The sequence below is a fragment of the Colobus angolensis genome, unplaced genomic scaffold (genome assembly GCF_000951035.1).
Source record: "Colobus angolensis palliatus isolate OR3802 unplaced genomic scaffold, Cang.pa_1.0 Scaffold383, whole genome shotgun sequence".
NCBI classification, from domain to species: Eukaryota; Metazoa; Chordata; class Mammalia; order Primates; family Cercopithecidae; genus Colobus; species Colobus angolensis.
The window spans coordinates 2,237,779-2,256,450 of NW_012117188.1; the positions used below are offsets into that span (position 1 = coordinate 2,237,779).

Genomic DNA, 18,672 nt, shown 5'->3' on the forward strand with positions numbered 1-18,672 from the left:
CCGGCCACTGCACTCCAGCCTGGGCAACAGAGTGAGACTCCATCTCCAAAAAAAAAAAAAAAAAATCACTAGAATAAAAGCGGTTCACTTTTTAAAAACATCTACAACACAGGAGATGAGATATTTAAAAAAAAAAATTCAAGATATAATTTATTCCCTCCCATCTCCTACTTAGGAAGAAAAGAAACTAAGTAGCTTGTCCAAATATACACAACTTGTTAACGGAATTGGGACTAAACCTCACAAGTTCCTGGTCCTTCTATAAGAAAATGTAGTGCAATCTGATGGTAATTGAGTAATATGTTAAAGGGATCTTTAATTACAAAGAGTGGCAGGTGAAGAAACAGATGTATAAACAGTCCTATAATTAACATCTTATCAGTTTAAACATTTTTACATAGTAATCTGTTTTCTGTACTCTTATCCTTTAATAGCTAAGATTTGAGCCATCTACTGTGTGCCAGAAGGCTAAGTATTTATGTATTCTCATGTAGTTTTCAAAAAAAAAAAAAAAGACTCAAGGACAGGTACTACTATTCTTCTTTTATAGATGGAGAAGCAGACACAGAAGTTGCCCAAGATCTTACAGTACGTTTTAGAGCTTCTTAAAGTCTAGATACAATAGAATCTATTTTTAAAAAATTATTCTTAGGCATACTATATTTTAATGGTTATTTTCCTCAACTATACATTTTTCAGAACTAGTCTATGAGTTAATACAATTTTCTGAAACTGTTTAACACATAACCACTACCACATAGCACTATCAAATCAAAATATCAAAATGCCTTTTTTGCTTTTCTTTTTTTTTTTTTTTTTTTTGAGACGGAGTCTCGCTCTGTCGCCCGGGCTGGAGTGCAGTGGCCTGATCTCAGCTCACTGCAAGCTCCGCCTCCCGGGTTTACGCCATTCTCCTGCCTCAGCCTCCCAAGTAGCTGGGACTACAGGCGCCCGCCACCTCGCCCGGCTAGTTTTTTTTGTATTTTTTAGTAGAGACGGGGTTTCACCGTGTTAGCCAGGATGGTCTCGATCTCCTGACCTCGTGATCCGCCCGTCTCGGCCTCCCAAAGTGCTGGGATTACAGGCTTGAGCCACCGCGCCCGGCCTTCTTTTTTTTTTTTGAGACACAGTCTAGCTCTGTCTCCCAAGCTGGAATGTGCAGTGGCAAGATCTCAGCTCACTGCAACCTCTGCCTTCCAAGTTCAAGCAATTCTCATGCCTCAGCCTCCCGAGTAGCTGTGATTCTGTGATCCTGCCTAATTTTTGTATTTTTAGTAGAGACAGGGTTTCGCCATGTTGGCCAGGCTGGTCTTGAACTGGCCTCAAGTGATCCGCCCTCCTCAGCCTCCCAAAGTGTTGCGATTACAGGCGTGGGCGACTGTGCCTGGCTCCAAACACCATTCTTTCATGAGCTACTTCGTCTAATCTCCACCTACAAATCAGACACGGAAATTTCATGAAGTTAGTAAGTAAAGAAAACTTACGGATCACCAGCCCCGGATAAATCTGTTCCATTTTCTTCATAATCTGGAAAAAAGTCCTCTCTTTCAAGTAATTCTTGGTATTTCTCTTGGTAATCTGTAAGACAACATAGGAGAAAAACTAAATGCTGAAAAAATATCACATGAGATGACCAATCACCCCTAAATGTTTTTTAATATTATGACTTTTGCCCCCCTGCATGCTCAGAAATCTTAAAGTAATTACATAAAGTACTATAAATATAAGTTGAAAATCAAAACGATTGTAGGTGATGTACATTCATGGCCAATGTGTACTGTTTACATTCTCTACTGCTGCTTTCCATCAGACAGAATAATGGTTATATAACTGTTGGGGAAGAACAGTCTTTCCATACTCCTGTTTTTCCTTTCACTGGAAAGATATTAATCAAATAGTACTGGTTTCCAGCTCCCCCTGAACTCCTCCACAAGGAAGTAAAGAAAGCTATCTGGTAAAGTAAGCAGGTAACAACAAATGGTCTCTGTTGCTCAGATGAGGTTAACCTACCAAAAGTTTTGACAATGGGGGATTTTCCTTCCCTTTCTTCCCAGAGGGATGGGGAAGGCAGCTACCTGGTAAATGTTTCAGCTCTGCCAACTTTCCCTTCATTGGATCCTCCAAAGTAATACTGGTGATATCACAGCTATCTGCCAATTGTCTTAGGAAGAGTTACTGGGTACCTTTTAAGGAAAGTATTTCTTTATGAAGTCCTAACCTCTGAATAAAAAAAAATGAATCTGTATATATTAAGACTAGTTATCTTATAATTAGTTTCTTATGAACAGAAGCCAACGTAAATTTTGCAATTATATTAGACTGTGTAAAAGCTATGTTTTTCCAAGGCTGTGTCAGTCTGTATAAAACTCTAAATCCAGCTTCAAGGGCTAGGGACATGCTGATACTCAATTTTGACAATTTAGAGACAGTTTTAACAATAAAACCTTCCTGCTACAAATGCTTCAGGTACTAGCTAAGACATTCTTTTAAATGTATGGATGACTTGACAGAAAAGAAGAACCAAGTCATCAGGTTATAAATGAAGAAGGAACTGAAAGCCATACATAAACTGCAGCTGCTGCAGCTGGGAGGCTGACAGGTGATGTTGGTCTCAGCAACTAAGGGACTTGGATTTTAAAACCCACAGAAAGTCAGAAAGCAAGGTCTTGGGCCCCATGTGAAACAGGAAGATGAAATCCATGCTCCATGCCTACCTCACCTGCACAAACCTGGGGCCCTCAAAAGGCTGGTATCTTAAACAAAAGGAGAATCAGGAAAAAACCCCAAAAATATCTCAGTGGTGTTTTATCTAAGCGAGACAGCAGGAAAGCTTGGTCGTCTCTGCCTGGGTTTGGAGTAGGGACAGGGCACTTTGTAGAAATTGGTTCCCCAGAGAATTTTTAACAATGGGCCTGCACCTCAAATTCCTACTACCTACATAAAGAACCCCTATGACAAGAAAACAAAAAATTTGTCCAAGTCAGTGATACCTACTCTGTGGCTCCTGGAAGAAGCAAATGTAAAACCATTTTGGATAGAGGTTCCTATAATCCAAGTCATAGTGTTTTTCATGAGAAAAAAAAAAAAAACAGACAAAGCACTGAAGCATTCAGTCAGGGTCATATTAATATGAAACTTCAAATGGTTTAAGAAAAAAAAATGTGTGGACAAGGTCAGGAATTCAAGACCAGGCTGACCAACATGGTGAAACCCCGTCTCTACTAAAAAAAAATACAAAATTAGCCGGGTGTGGTGGTGTACACCTGAATCCCAGCTACTCGGGAGGCTGAGGCAGGAGAATCGCCTGAACCCAGGAGGTGGTGGAGGTTGCAGTGAGCCGAGGTCGCGTCACTGCACCCCAGCCTGGGTAACAGAGTGAGACGCCGTCTCTAAAAAACAAAAGGAAAAAAAAAAAGTGTGTGGAAAGAGCACAAATGATAAAGCAAATAACTGTTAACAAAAAGAACACCTGGGTAAAAGGTATTCCTTGTACAATTTTACTTTTGTAACTTTTCTGAAAGTTTGAAATCATTTCCAACTAAAAGTTTAAGAAAGACAGTTAAGGCAAAAATTTTATGTGTGATGATCAGAAATAACAAGGGTTATAATTAAGATGATAAAACAAAAATATAAAACAGAAGTAAGCATGTTTAGAATGAGAAAAATTAACTTGAAACTGAGAAAAGGTCAAGATTATTTGAACAAAATGCAGAAACAAAATTCAGCTTGATTTTTATGTAAAACTGAGATTTCATTTACTTTCATGAAGTACAGGAGATTTAAAAACCCTTAAGAAAAAGAAACAGATCTATTGGCTGTCTACATTACTTCTTTTCCTTGAAAAGAAACTGAAAAACCAAACTGAATTTCTGTAAATCAAACAGTACTAGAAACAAACAGGTTAGACAAAAACAATCAAAATAAATCAAGGTAATTTTTAAGAATAAGAGGAAAGATTTGTCTTACCAGACATAGCAAGATTCACAGTAAGGTAAAAATAATTAAGTGTAGTATTGGCATAGAAAGAGATTAACAGAAAAAAAGATTCACACAAACACAGGAATAAGACACACAATTTTATAGAAGAGTTACATGGTATACAACAAAGGGGGCTTATTATAACTAGGAAAGGAAGGATGGCTTAATACCTATTGTTGAGACAACAGGCAATGGAAAAGATACTTAATTCCTATGATATCCTCCTATATAAAAATTGCACTGGTAGATTAAAGACCTAAATATAAAAAGCAACAATGATTTTTAGAAGCAAATAGAAGTGGTAAAGAAACTTTCTTAAACCACAGAAAGTACAAACAAGACTGAAATTTTGTTTACATTAAAACTCAAAGGTTCTACATGACAAGACATTACAAACAAAATGCAAAGACAGCCAAATACTAAGAGAAAGAAGGTAACCAAAACTCTCAGCTAAGAATCACTTTTGTCTAGACTACACAAGTAATTACAAAGCAGTAAGATAAATGATCCAACAGAAATATGAGCAAAGAGCATAAGCAGGCAATTCTCAAAGAAAGAAATCAAAAAGGTCAACAGGAACAAGAAAACTTCAATATAACTTGTCAGGAAAATAAAATATCAGCAAGATAGAATTTCATACAATCTGATAGATAAAAATTAAGTTTAATAAAAAGTATTGCCAAAGATGAGGAGCAGGAACCCTCATGTGCTGCTGATGGGAATGTTAAGTGGCATAATCATGCTGGAAAACAATTTAGTAACATTTAGTGAAGTTTAACATGCCCGTAACATATAACTTAATTCTACTCCCTTGCCCTAAAGAAACTTCTTTGTGCTAGAGAGACAGGACAGTCAATGCTTGGAATCCGGTGGAAACAAATGAAAAAATTCCAACTATAAGCTGGTTGCAGTTTGTACCAAATGGGAAAAATTTCTCTTCCTCACTCTACAGTCCCATCTATTACAACTAAGGCAATCTTTCTATAAATGATCCTCTTCTGGAAGAGGAAATGTGCAGAGATTTCGATTTTAATTAATTTTCACACACCAAGTATTAATGAAATGTGTAATTCTTCGTGTCAACAAGTATTAACCCATATTAATATATGTTGCTGATTATGCGGTGAACTAGAACCGTCTTTCCCCTCCATCTAATCACCTGAAAATTTAAGATTATTAAAAAAGTTAGAGGAAATATAAAATTAAAATAGTTGCATTTAATTGAGAATCCTTTCCATCCTCTGTTGTTAGGTGACAAGACATTATATGTGAAATCAGACTTTCATTTGAAATGGTTCAAGTGGTCACTATGAAGAGCATTCTATATTAGACAAACGATTACACTGGTATTTTAGAAGATGTGAAGACATCAAAAAGTTACAATTTTGTGCTGGTGAGGATGTGGTTTTCTGTAAATTTATTACTTTACCAACACAATTGGGAGGAGGGAATGACTGTGAGACAACATACCTGGATCAGCTGCAGTGAAAGGAACACCATCAGATGTATAAAATGTTGGTTCATTCTAGGATGAATCAAAGTGATAAAAATATGTAATCATTTCAGAATTGATTTTTATAAGTACAATAATGAAGCATGGCTGATGTCAACTCGTCTGCACCTGATAATGCAAGAACAAGCAAAAGAACCTAACTTCCTAGTAGCCATTTTCATTTCACTGAGAAAGTCTATGGTTTTCAGATTTCCATTCTATTATCTCAATTTCTTGTGGTTCTAACGGTGCTGTCTATTGTCTTTCAGTGAACTGCTCTGTTGTGTACTGTCATTTAGCGTCAGTGCATTTTTAGCTGTGGTTTCCTCCAACCCCACCCTTTCTTTTTTTAAAGAATTTCCAAGACCAGGGTTGGAGGAACATTCCTCCACAGCTGCTTTGTTTGTTCATGTCAGGAGCTTCAGGGCATCATTGGCCTAGTAACCTTTTTTTTTTTTTTTGAGACGGAGTTGCACTCTTGTTGCCTGGGCTGGAGTGCAATGGCATGATTTCAGCTCACCACCACCTCTGCCTCCCGGCTTCAAGCAATTCTCCTGCCTCAGCCTCCTGAGTAGCTGGGATTACCGGCAGGTACCACCACGCCGGCTAATTTTGTATTTTTAGTAGAGATGGGGTTTCTCCATGTTGGTCAGGCTGGTCTCGAACTCCTGACCTCAGGTAATCCGCCTGCCTAGGCCTCCCAAAGTGCTGGGATTATAGGCGTGAGCCACCATGCCTGGCCAACCAGTTTTATTTTATTTTTCTTTACTACAACATGCAAAGTAAAAGTCTGAGATGCAGGTCCTTGGTTATGAATTCTCTGGAAAAGCTGCTTCCTGGCATCCCTGTGCTCAAGTCCAAGCCTTGTCAATCTCTCTTGCCACTGGATAGATCTTTCTCTAGTCCACCCTTTCACTGGAGAATTCTAGGTCTCTTCTCTTTTTTACCCAGTCTGATGGTTGCCATGTCACTCAAAGCCAGTGAAGACAGTTATTAGGCACTGAATTCTGAGAACAGCTTTATGTAGATCTTCTAATTTCCAAAACTGAATTCAACCAATAAGCAAAACTTAAAATACAAACAGTGGCATACCATAAAGTAGTTAGGATCATTTTCTGGTGTTGCTTCTCTATATGTTGAAGTTACATGGACTCTACCCCAGTTACTTGACCGGAGTTCTACAAGCTTCAAGAGCATCTGTTTTACATCTCTGTAGAAAAAAGTTGAAAATGAGTTAGTGTATCCACCATAAGGGCTGTCAGACCCTAAAATATCTCAAATTCCTAAAACTTTATTTCCTTAATTTAACATGTACATCTGAGGCCTTGATTTTCTAGACATTTCCTATATGACATAAATTCATTTAAAAAAACAGCCTTGAATTATGTTCCATGTAACTATAACTGTATGGACCTTAAAGGCAGTGGCTATCCTTCAAACAACATTTTTATGTGTCCGACTCTACTTACAGTAGTACTTTTATTTGTTGGACAGTTAATATCTGGATTTTATTTTTCATTTAAGTCATATTTTAATGTAAGAAAATTAGCTTTTTCAATTTCTGAGCAAAAATGTCTGACACATGTCTATCACAAAAATGTCTAGTGAGCAGAAAGTACAGGTAAAATATTATTCCTTTAAAGAAAGTATTTTTGCATATCCATTAGCCATCAACTACCCTGCTGCAGTACAGCAAATTAAAAAACAATCTCCAAAGAAAAAGCAAGACATTGAGATGTACTGGCTATTTACATTACTTCTTTTCCTACCTACTGCAGTTTGCATCTAGGACAACATTTTCAATTCTCTGAATAATTTCTTCCATATCCATCTTTCCTTTTTCCTTCCAAGCATCTTCCAAAACTGATCCTGTCAACTAAAAAAGCAGGTGTCAGTAAAATAAGAAATTCCATAGCGTATTACAGAAATTCTAAAAAGGTATCAGTAACAGTTCAAGCATTCCCTAAACAACATGAATTTAGTGAGTTTAATATTCCTAATTCTTCTCTACCATCTAATATTCAGTGATCTCTACCGCCCTCTATATTTCTCTTCACTGAGAGAAACGAAAAAAATAAACGATAGCAGAACTTTCATCATGGGTTTTATGTCAACAACTTTTATATTCCCTGTATGACTAAGATAGGCTATCAGATTTTAATGAACATATCACTTTTTTGAAATATACAACATGCAACAAACATAGAAGCTTTGAATTAAAAAAAAAACACAAACACGCATTTCATCAGGTAATAAATGAGTTAAGAATTTAAACAGGTAATTTATAGAAAGTAATAAGCAAATGGCTAATAAACATGAAGAAATGCTTAGAATCATCTATGACAAAACAAAAACCAAGATTGATTATATCCATCACTGTAAGGATGTAGGAAGAGATGTACTCATTCTGCTGATAGGGCAATACTCTGGTTCAGCATTTGGAAGGCAAATTAGCCATTACTTGTCGTAAAGTACGTATGCTCATCGACCCACCAAATCTGTGTTTAAGAATTTAACCTACAAAAGTACCTGCACATATAAAGACAAGAGGAAATATTACAAGCAATGTTGCAGTGGCTAAACTGAAGATAATCCAAATATTCATCAATAAACACTGATAAATGTTATGGAATGGATAAACAATGCATATGCATACAACAGAATACTAGGAAGTTATTCAATAAAAGATACATCTTTTACTGTGTATGCCATGGAAAAATTTAAGATGTTTCATTAGGTGGCAAAAACAAAAAAAAAAGCCAAAAAAGAGTAAGATCTTATTTAATAACAGCACATATACAGAGATAAGAAGGGAAGAAGACAGAATTTGCACATGGAAATGGTGTAAAGGACTTCCATTTTTCACTTCTGAACTTGCTTCATATATTACATAATAAGTATATCTTGCTTTTCCAAAATAATTGGAAAAAAGTAAAATGTCAATATTTACCTTAAAGTAATAACTTAATCTTGAATTCATTTGTATACTATACAGACTCCCCTTCCTCTAAATCATAATAGGTAAATTAGTTAAATAATAAAAAAAAAAAACCTACCTTCAATAATTTTACTGCACAAATTAAATTGTCATCCATAGGATTAGAAAACAGGGCATTCAGCAATTCTCGAAGACCAACCTGAAGAATATCTGCTCTTGTAACCTGTCCATTTGTTCCCTTGATCTTTTGGGACCAAAAAAAAAAGAGAGAAAAAAACAAAAAGAATGATGCCAAAATATAATACAGATACAAAAATGAACAAAGCATTGGCAAAATAAGTGTTTTAGCTAAATGACAAAAGTCATTGGAACACACTCTGATATCTTCACAGACTTAGAATTACTTTATATGTAACTAAGACCTCTAATAAAACTGGTAAGCTATGGGTAAAATTTAATATCCATTTATCACAGAGTCAGCATAATTTAAGCCCACTTTGATGTTACTGCTTCATAAAGCTTTCTCTAGTTTGTTCAACAACCACTTTTTTTGAACACACAGCATTTTATTCTGCTTTTAAAATATTCTATTTTGCATCAGAGCGATATATGTATCCTGTATCACTGGGTAGAAGAATTTTAGGTGCAGGAACTAAACCTTATCTTTACATCCCCCATAGACCTAGCATCATTACCTCCATATAGAAAATGCTCAACAGTATTCTTATTTTAGACTGCTGTTCATATTTTGGCTTAAACAAAAATTAGACTGAAAAAGAACATGGCATAAGATTTTCAAAAAACTAAGTCCACCTGTGATAAAAAGGCATAGTAAGGCTCTGGACTGGACATAGACCTTTTAGATACAATGACTGAGATGCACATTTGATAGATTCACATTGTCTTATGATGTTTCTGATATTATGGCATTTATGATCTTAGGTTCTCAAATCAGAGTATAAGAAGGTATAAGCTTATATCTGAGATTCACTAATTTAAAAAATCAAGCAGAGGCTGGGCATGGTGGCTCATGCCTGTAATCCCAGCACTCCGGGAGGCTGAGGCGGGCAGTACCTGAGGTCAGGAGTTTGAGACCAGCCTAGCCAACATGGTGAAACCCCAACTCTGCTAAAAATACAAACATCAGCCAGGCGTGGTGTTACGTGCCTGTAATCCCAGCTGCTCAGAAGGCTGAAGCAGGAGAACCACTTGAACCTGGGAGGTGGAGGCTGTAGTGAGCCGAGATCATGTCACTGCACTCCAGCCTGGGCAACAGAGCGAGACTCTGTCCCCGCCAAAAAAGAAAAAAATTCAGGCAAATCCATTACACAGTAATAATGCTGTGCTGAATGCAGCACTTCTATTGCCTACTAACAAGCATATACTTAAGTATACCACCCAAATTTATAAATACGTTTAGCTGTAGACTTTGCACAAATGCATTTTTATGTGGAAGATTAATATATAAAATAGGACAAAAAATAACTATTCTTAAGGGTTGGGGGATTGGGGAGATGTTGGTCAAAGGAAACAAAATTTCAGTTAGGGGGAATAAGTTCAAGAGCTCTCTTGTACATCATGATGACTATAGTTAACAATATATTGTATACATGAAAACTGCTAAAAATTTTAAGTGTTCTTAATACACAAGAAATGTAAAGTAATACATGTTAAATAGCTTGATTTAGCCATTCTACAATGTATACCTATATCAAAGTGTTATGTACCATAAAGATAATTTGTCAATTAAAAAAATAAATATTTTTAAAAAAACTATTTGGGTGAATTAGAGTGAAAAGCCTAGAGACTCTAGTCTCTCTTTTCACTCAGAGTTCTGCAGAGTAAATTGCTTTGAACCACCATCTAAAAGTCAACATACTAAACGTATTAACATATAAGATGCAAGAATTCAAAAAGGTATTACTGTTGATATCTCAATAACTTAAATTTGCATGTAAACCACAGTTTCCTAAAGTATGCAGACTTTTACCTCAGTAATTATTTCCCAACATCCTGCCCATGAGCAAATGTTATGGACAGACGGTCCAGTAAACGTAGGTGCTGAAACATGTTTTCTTTCCTCCTTCATTTCACTCTTCATGTTGTAAAAGTACAATATGAACACAAATTCCTCATTGAGATCAACTTATGTTCTCAGGCCTTGTTAGTACTTAACAAAAGAAAAACTTCTCACCTCCAGGTTAAGATAAAGTTCTCCCAGAAAGAGTACAAATGCATGAAATCGTTTTCGAGTAACTTCATCCCCTTTTGCAGCTTGATCTTTAACTTCATATTCAGTGCGACATCTAATTAAAGACATATCTTTTATAATCTCACATTGCTTTGCTTTTTAAATAGTCAAACAAGATAACCATTTGTCAGTTTGGTTGTCCACAGCAAGAGGCAAGGACAATGTCCCAATGCTCTTTCTACAATAAAGAAACTGTTCCTGCTTATTGAAGAGGCTAGATTATACACCATCTTTTTGTACTAAGATTCCCAGTTTGAAAAACCTGATAGTTTTATTTTCAACTATTTTTATCAAATTTGTAATATGTTTAAGCAACACAGGTATAATCAGATTCACAGCATACTGGCAGCACCAAAGAGAGGAGGGAGCCTCACCTTATTTGTCTTACAGGTTTTTTACTAAGAAAGCACTGATTTTACATGTCTCTGTAAATTTTTTTATACTACAACTTTGAAAAGGATCTTTAAATACAGACACACACACACACACACACACACACACACACACACACACGCACACAGCCTCCAACTGAAAATAAAATGAATTAAGTCCATTATTCTTGTAATTTCTATTATACGTATCAGAGAAGTATTCATGTGAGGAAAAAATTCCCCTATTAAAACCACAATTAGAAAGCACCGGACTTGTTCTCTATTTCCAATGAGACTGACAGCTTCAAATAACTGATTTTTCTTTGCTCTGTTTGCCCCTGACTTGACCCATTTGCTTCACACAGATGACAAAAAGAAGAAATCCTCTTCTTGGAGCTTATTGTCAGTCATAGTTCCTATAAGGTAACTAGGCACAATAACCCTGTCAATGCCTTCATAAGTGAATTATGGTGTCAGATATTGTTACTAAAATAGATTTTAAAAATGGACTGTAAAAGTTTATCATTTTGTTATTAAGTATTTTTAATCTTTATTGATAAGGTGAGAAAACTCTGGGAAAGTAAGTTGTTTTATAAAACTGGTTTTGACAGTTTTCCTTTTAAAGACAAAGGGAAAAGCTATGGGTACTGAATGGTTTCTATGCAGCCAGTTTAGGTTTAATCTGTAAAAAAATTTTTAATAAAGAAAAAATAAACTACCTCTTGTTCAGTAATTGACTCTGCGTCAGTTTGTCAACCACAAAACCCCAGCACAGCTTATTGTGCTTATGTGGCCAATTCCAATGTTTACAAGGTATATTAACTGAGCAACATCTTCTGTTTGAGTCAAATGTGGTAAGATATTTGTTATCTTGTACATATTAAATTCCTCATCAGAAAAAAGTTGGGATATTTAGAGATAGTACATTCTGGTTAATAATGGAAGAGATCTGTTAATTAATGCCAAATCAGTATGTAAAAACACCTGTTGGCTGCTTTTCTTTCTGTTACAACTTTGTTGGCAAGAGTTGATGAAATAACTTTTTTCATAAAATGCTATGACAGATTGTACGTTAGGAAACGATTATGTACATGCAAACATAAATACCTACATAATTGACTAGGTGAAAAGTCAAACGTTTTCAGCTAAGGATTTTCAATTATAAAAGCAATGTATGTTTATTTTGGAAAGGTTAAAACAGAAAAAGTATAAAGAACAAAGTCACCTGTAATACCACTAAAAACAAGAGATAACTGCTGTGAAGGTAACTTCCATTCCATCTTTTTCAAAGTACGTATATATTTTTTAAAGAGGTAGCAGAATTATGCTCTGCTTTCTTTACATTATTATCTTTGACAGGATTACAGTACTATAGAAGCACATATGGTGGTTACAGTCAACAAGAATAGAAGAGTGGGACTCAATCATAGCTATACAGTAGAATCACTTGGGAAGCTTTAAAAAACCATGCCGTAGCTCCACATCATCTAATTACACCAGAATTTCAAAGGGTTCAGACAGGATCTCGGCTTTAAGTATCCAGGTAACTCTAAGGCACGGCGGGGGGTGAGAAGCACTGAAAAACATGAGTGAGCATTCCTGGTGTCCCACCGCCTACAAGTATCCACTTTGAATCTTTACAGAAGCTACAATTTGTGTTTCTTTAATTATAAGTATGGTTAGATATCTTTTTATAACTTTGTCATTTGTATTTTTAGAAACTGTTTTGGGCCATTCCAAGTGTTTTTTTTATTATTATGATTATGATTATTATTATTATTTTTGAGACGGAGTCTGGCTCTGTCGCTCAGGCTGGAGTGCAGTGGCGCCATCTTGGCTCACTGCAAGCTCCGCCTCCCAGGTTCACGCCTTTCTCCTGCCTCAGTCTCTCGTGTAGCTGGGCCACAGGTGCCCGCCACCACACCCAGCCTATATATATATATATATACATTTTTTGTATTTTGTTTTTTTTTTTTTGTATTTTTAGTAGAGACGGGGTTTCACCATGTTAGCCAGGATGGCCTCAATCTCCTGATCTTGTGATCCACCTGCCTCAGCCTCCCAAAGTGCTGGGATTACAGGCGTGAGCCACCGCATCCGGCCTATCATTTCACTTTTAAGTCTCTGACATATTTAGGATTTTAGCACAGAGAGTGACACAGGAACTCATCTTTTTTTCCCAAAGGACTATCCAGTTATGCTACCAGCACAATTTATCTTTTTATCAACAGCTTGAAGTTTCAAAGGTCTCTGGGGTCTACTTCTAGAATATTTATTCTGTTCCAGTGCAGTTTAACCACACAATGGAATGCTTTGCAACCATTAAAAGTAACTTAAAAAAACTAATGGACAAACTATAATAAACTTGAAGATAACCTTGTTATTGAAGACATGAAATTATAAGAAAATTAGTTTTCCCTAAATTAGCTTATAAATTGAGTATTATCTCCAAAATATCTAACATATACTAACAAGACTTGTGTAATTTCAAACACTGATTCTGAAGTTCATTGGACGAAACAAGCATAGCAAAGAATATTCGACAGGCAGGGCATGGTGGCTCATGCCTGTAATCCCAGCACTTTGAGAGGCTGAGGTGGATGAATACTTGAGGTCAGGAGTTCAAGACCAGCCTGGCCAACATGGTGAACCCCATCTCTACTAAAAATACAAAAATTAGCTGGGCACGGTGGTATGCACTTATCATCCTAGCTACTTGGGAGGCCGAGGCACGAGAATCGCTTGAGTCTCGGAGGTAGAGGTTGCAGTGAGCCAAGACTGAGCCACTGCACTCCAGCCTGGGTGACAGAGCATGACTCGGTCTCGGTGGGGGGGGGAAATTCCACAAAATGAACAAAACACTAATTACCCTAAGATGTTTTTAAAAATTAATAGCTTTTGGCAGGGTGGGGTGGCTCATATCTGTAATCCCAGTACTTGGGAAGGACAAGGCGGGTGGATCACCTGAGGTCAGGAGTTTGAGACCAGCCTGACCAACATGGTGAAACCCCATCTCTACTAAAAATACAAAAATTAGCTGGGCATGGTGGTGGGTGCCTGTAGCCCCAGCTACTGGGTAGGATGAGGCACAATAATCACTTGAACCTGGGAGGCAGAGGTTGTAGTGAGCCGAGATCGTGCCACTGCACTCCAGGCTGAGAGACAAAGTGCGAGACTCTGTGTCAAAAAAAAAAAAAAAAAAAAAAAGAAAAGCTTTTTAATAGCGATTGTATGGTAATAAAAAGGAACAGAATAAGTGATAAATGGAATGAAGATCCAGAATCAAAACCCAAATAATGCAGTGTGATAAAAGTGGCAGTTCAAATCAATAAGGAAAAATGGATTATTCACTTTTATTCTAATCTAAATAAAATTAAATCCTTATTCAAACCAAAGCTACCATAGTAATAAGAATTACATAGGTGTTTGTTTTTAAGATCTTGAAAAAGGAAGGCCTTTCTAAACACAAAATCAAATTCACAGACCATTACAGAAAAAAGACTGGTATACTAAACTATAAACTTCAAATATAATGCACATAGGAATGGGCTGCCCTACTCTTTCCTGCAGCTTTCTAAAATATATGGTCTGAGGAATGGTTAAATTCTAGTATATTTAGTAGTTTTCCTTTAATTTCACATTTACACTGACCTTTGAAGTAGCAATTGGCGGAAGTTGCCACTCTGTGGGCTAATTGTCAGATGATGGGACAGGTAATTACACAGGCGAGCTCCCATATAAGAGAAATTCGGGATAGACGTGGCCTTTTAAAAAGAAGAAAAGTGTCATATGACATAGGTACATCATTATTAATGCAAATACTTAACAGCAACATTCTAAAGAGGAAAAAATTGACTCCCCAAACTGACCATATAAACAAGCCTTTTGTCATTGTTAGGCTTAAGGAAATTAAGTTCACTTTCCCTCCCAACTTTACAGCAAGAACCACAATAATTCCAAAAAAAAGGAAAAAAACCCATCAGTTACCTGAGGCTACCAGAAAGCAAAGAGACAATGTCTCTTGTGCTAACCCTTTTTTTTTTTTTTTGCAGAAAATCTGTACATGGCCGCAACTGCACAGTGACAATTATGAATGAGAATATTGCTTAACTGTTGAGCAGTGGGGCTTCTTGAGGCAGGAAAGCACAGACTTTAGTGTTTGGCACTCCAGGACAAGATTCCCTGGCATTCTTCTTCATGACTTTGGATATCAATAAACCTTTCTGAGCTTCAGTTAGACTTTAAAGAGGTGATTAATGGTACCTGGCACAAGCAACTGACACTTAAAGAACACTCCAAGAATGATTGAGTAAAGAGGAAATGAAAACAGCTAAGCTACTTAAAAAAAGAAAAAAAAAAAAGTAAGAAAATACTACACATCAAAGACTGTGTGATATAACCCAAGCAGTGTTCAGCAAGTTTAATAGCATTCTAAAGAATAGTAGAGAACATAGTTTACAATCTAATATAAGGTCAGAAAACACACATTAAAAGGTTAAGAAGCCGGGGACAGTGGCTCATGCCTGTAATCCTAGTACTCTGGAAGGCCAAGGTCAGAGGATTGCTTGAGGCCATGAGTTTAAGACCAGTCTAGTCAACACAGTGTGACTACCATCTCTATAAAAATTTTTAAAAATTAGCTGGGTACGGTAGCATGCACTGTAGTCCCAGCTACACTGGAGGATGAGGTGGAATGATCACTTGAGTGCAGGAGTTCAAGGCTGCAGTGAGCTGTGGTCACGCCACTGCACTCTAGTCTGCGTGACAAAAAGCCCCATCTTTAAAAAAAAAAAAGAAGACAGACAAAAAGAAAAAGTTACGGGACTTGGCCACAAAGGTAATCGAACATAGAATCGAGATCTAACAAATGTCCTGCTGCCCCTCTGACCCTATGTTGGGTCTACTTAGTAATTTTTATTTTTAATTATTTCCTTGCTCACATGGGGCCAGTACATGTCACATTAAGGGAGAAAGAGTGATTTCTCCTGACATCATGTGTTTAGCTGGTACCCAAGACTTAAAGTTCATACTTACACTTTTCTCATTATTGGCACTGCATGTTTTCCTTTAGCTTCTTTTTAATGTTATAACACATGATTTAAAGACAAGTTCCACAAGGCTTGTCATTCAACAGTTTCCTGCATCCCTACTTACACACCAGTTTTACTCCCAAAGACAACCACTTTTGACTCCTTCAGCTAAAAATATTTTAACCCGCGTTATCTCCACACGTTATCTCCCGCGTTATCTCCACATACTTTTTCAGTTTAGATATTTTAGCTTTTTTATTTCTTACTGCAACTGGAGCATCCCTGGTTCAAAAATCCAAAATCAGAAAATGTGAGTGCCCACATAATGCCAAAAGTGGAAAATTCCACACCTGACCTCATGTGACAGGTCAGTCAAAACACAGGTGTACAACACGTAATTTATTCAGCATCCTCAAAGGAAAAAAGACCCTGTCAACCCCCTTCAGCTGTAATATACTTAGGTACCCTCCCTGAGGTGTCTCATTATATACTGTATATGCTAAATCTAAAAAAATCCAACATCTGAAATGCTTGAAATCCCAGGCATTTCAGATAAGGGATACTCGACTTATAATTTCCCATCATGGAAGATGAGCTTTTAGCTTTCACTCTGCTTAATTTCACCCCACTCTACTGTTTCCTACTATCACAGTATGGTTATGATTTTATTCATTTGCTGTGTTTTCATTTATAGCTGAACCTTGCATTACACTGCTTTTACCTTTTTTTTTTGCACAACTTTGTTTTCCCTAGACTTTTTCCTACATTTTTATATTCTTCTCATTGATTTATCCCTAAACTCACTAGTCTGTAAATGTCTTCTCATATCTTACAGCAGGTGTGCTCATCTTATTATGGAAGTCTTTCCTGGATTCTTCTGACCTAGTCCAGTGAAGCCTGGCTGCTTCAGACCTACTATGTATGCTGTTATTGTTTTGAGATCTCCTTTAAACCATCATCTGGACAGCTCACTTAGTCTCTCCTGTAAAGTTCCTTTTCCTAGTTCCCATGTCTTCATCTGTGGCATAATTCCTCTTTTTGACAGAGTACCTCCTTTGTTAATTTCATAAGGAATTATGTTAATTCCAAATTAACATAATTTGTTAATTTCCAAAATTTCAAACTGGCTGGTCAGTGTAAAAAGATCTAGATGGTCTAACTTTTTAGATTCTCAAGCAATCCTTTTAGCCTCATTCCATCCTTATTCTAGAACCTTTTAGGTTTTGCACTGCAAATCAGGGTGATTCTCAGCTTTACCACCACTGGCTTGGATCTGCCAAGTCAGGTACCACTTACCCACCTGCTTTCTAGTCTTCAAAACTAGTGCTTTTCTTTTCCTCTTCTCTGTCCTTATGTGCTTCCGCCTTTTAAAAATCCCCATAGTGTCATCTTAGTGGTGTTTGGGAGGTATCAAAGCTGAATGTGTGTTTAATCTGTCATCTTTTATAATACGTCCTTGTTGTTGGTGGCTATGAGTACATTTCCATAAATTACCTCAATGAAACTTAGCAGCTAGTGATAAACCTATGCATCATTGATCATAGAATATTAAAACATTAAATATATTGACTACATATTTGACAATCAGAGAAATAGTTGAAGCTTATCTCAGGTTACCGACCCTTTGTCCAGCCCTGAATAAGTATAATGCAGACTACTGAGTAACTGAAACTGAATAGTGGAGGAAGCCAGAAAGGCAACAAGAAATAAATATATTTGTTTCATTTTCTTATCTCATATTCCTTTTCAATCCATTTATCGGCAAAAAGCAGAAATGAGAACAAACCGTGCAGTTCTGTCTTCCTAACATCTCAGGTACTTCCTCAAACCTGACAGTTGGCCAGGTAGTCTTGGGGTCCAGTAACCATCCAGAATAACTTGGAAAAGCGGCCAAATGAAACATTAGGATAGAAAATAATCATTAATTTGCATTATAATCTCCCTTCCACATATTCCAAATTTGAGTTGCTCTTGTAGCAATGAATTAAAGAACCTAAAGTTTACATTTCTGATCATGGCCCATTTTTTTTGACCAGTCTCACACTAAGAAAGTTTGTGTTAAGCCAGTGTTGTCTACTGTATTTTTCACTTTTAAAATAGCATTAATGAGGCCAGGTGTGGCTCATGTCTATAATCCCACCATTTTGGGAGACCAAGGCAAGCTGATCACTTGAGGTCAGGAGTTCGAGACCAGCCTGGTCAACATGGTGGAACCCTGTCTCTATCAAAAATACAAAAATTAGCTGGGCATGGTGGTGCACACCTGTAATCTCAGCTACCTGGGAGGCTGAGGCAGGAGAATCGCTTGAACCCAGGAGGTGGAGGTTGCAGGGAGCTGAGATTGCGCCACTGCACTCCAGCCTGGGTGACAGAGCATGACTCGGTCTCGGTGGGGGGGGGGAAATTCCACAAAATGAACAAAACACTAATTACCCTAAGATGTTTTTAAAAATTAATAGCTTTTGGCAGGGTGGGGTGGCTCATATCTGTAATCCCAGTACTTGGGAAGGACAAGGCGGGTGGATCACCTGAGGTCAGGAGTTTGAGACCAGCCTGACCAACATGGTGAAACCCCATCTCTACTAAAAATACAAAAATTAGCTGGGCATGGT

At 37.0% G+C, this 18,672-nt stretch overlaps 1 protein-coding gene across 3 annotated transcripts in view; it reads right to left on the reverse strand.

The window, feature by feature from the left end:
* PAIP1 (poly(A) binding protein interacting protein 1) overlaps positions 1–18,672 on the reverse strand; it is a 33,885-nt gene that overhangs the window by 3,023 nt on the left and 12,190 nt on the right. For all 3 annotated transcript variants that reach the window (XM_011954496.1, XM_011954494.1, XM_011954495.1), the window contains exons 4-10: positions 14,682–14,794; positions 10,603–10,714; positions 8,527–8,652; positions 7,240–7,346; positions 6,563–6,680; positions 5,449–5,503; positions 1,485–1,578 (exon numbers count right to left, since the gene is read on the reverse strand). In XM_011954496.1, the coding sequence (XP_011809886.1) occupies positions 1,485–1,578; positions 5,449–5,503; positions 6,563–6,680; positions 7,240–7,346; positions 8,527–8,652; positions 10,603–10,714; positions 14,682–14,794 (725 nt within the window). The remainder of the gene's footprint in view (positions 1–1,484; positions 1,579–5,448; positions 5,504–6,562; positions 6,681–7,239; positions 7,347–8,526; positions 8,653–10,602; positions 10,715–14,681; positions 14,795–18,672) is intronic.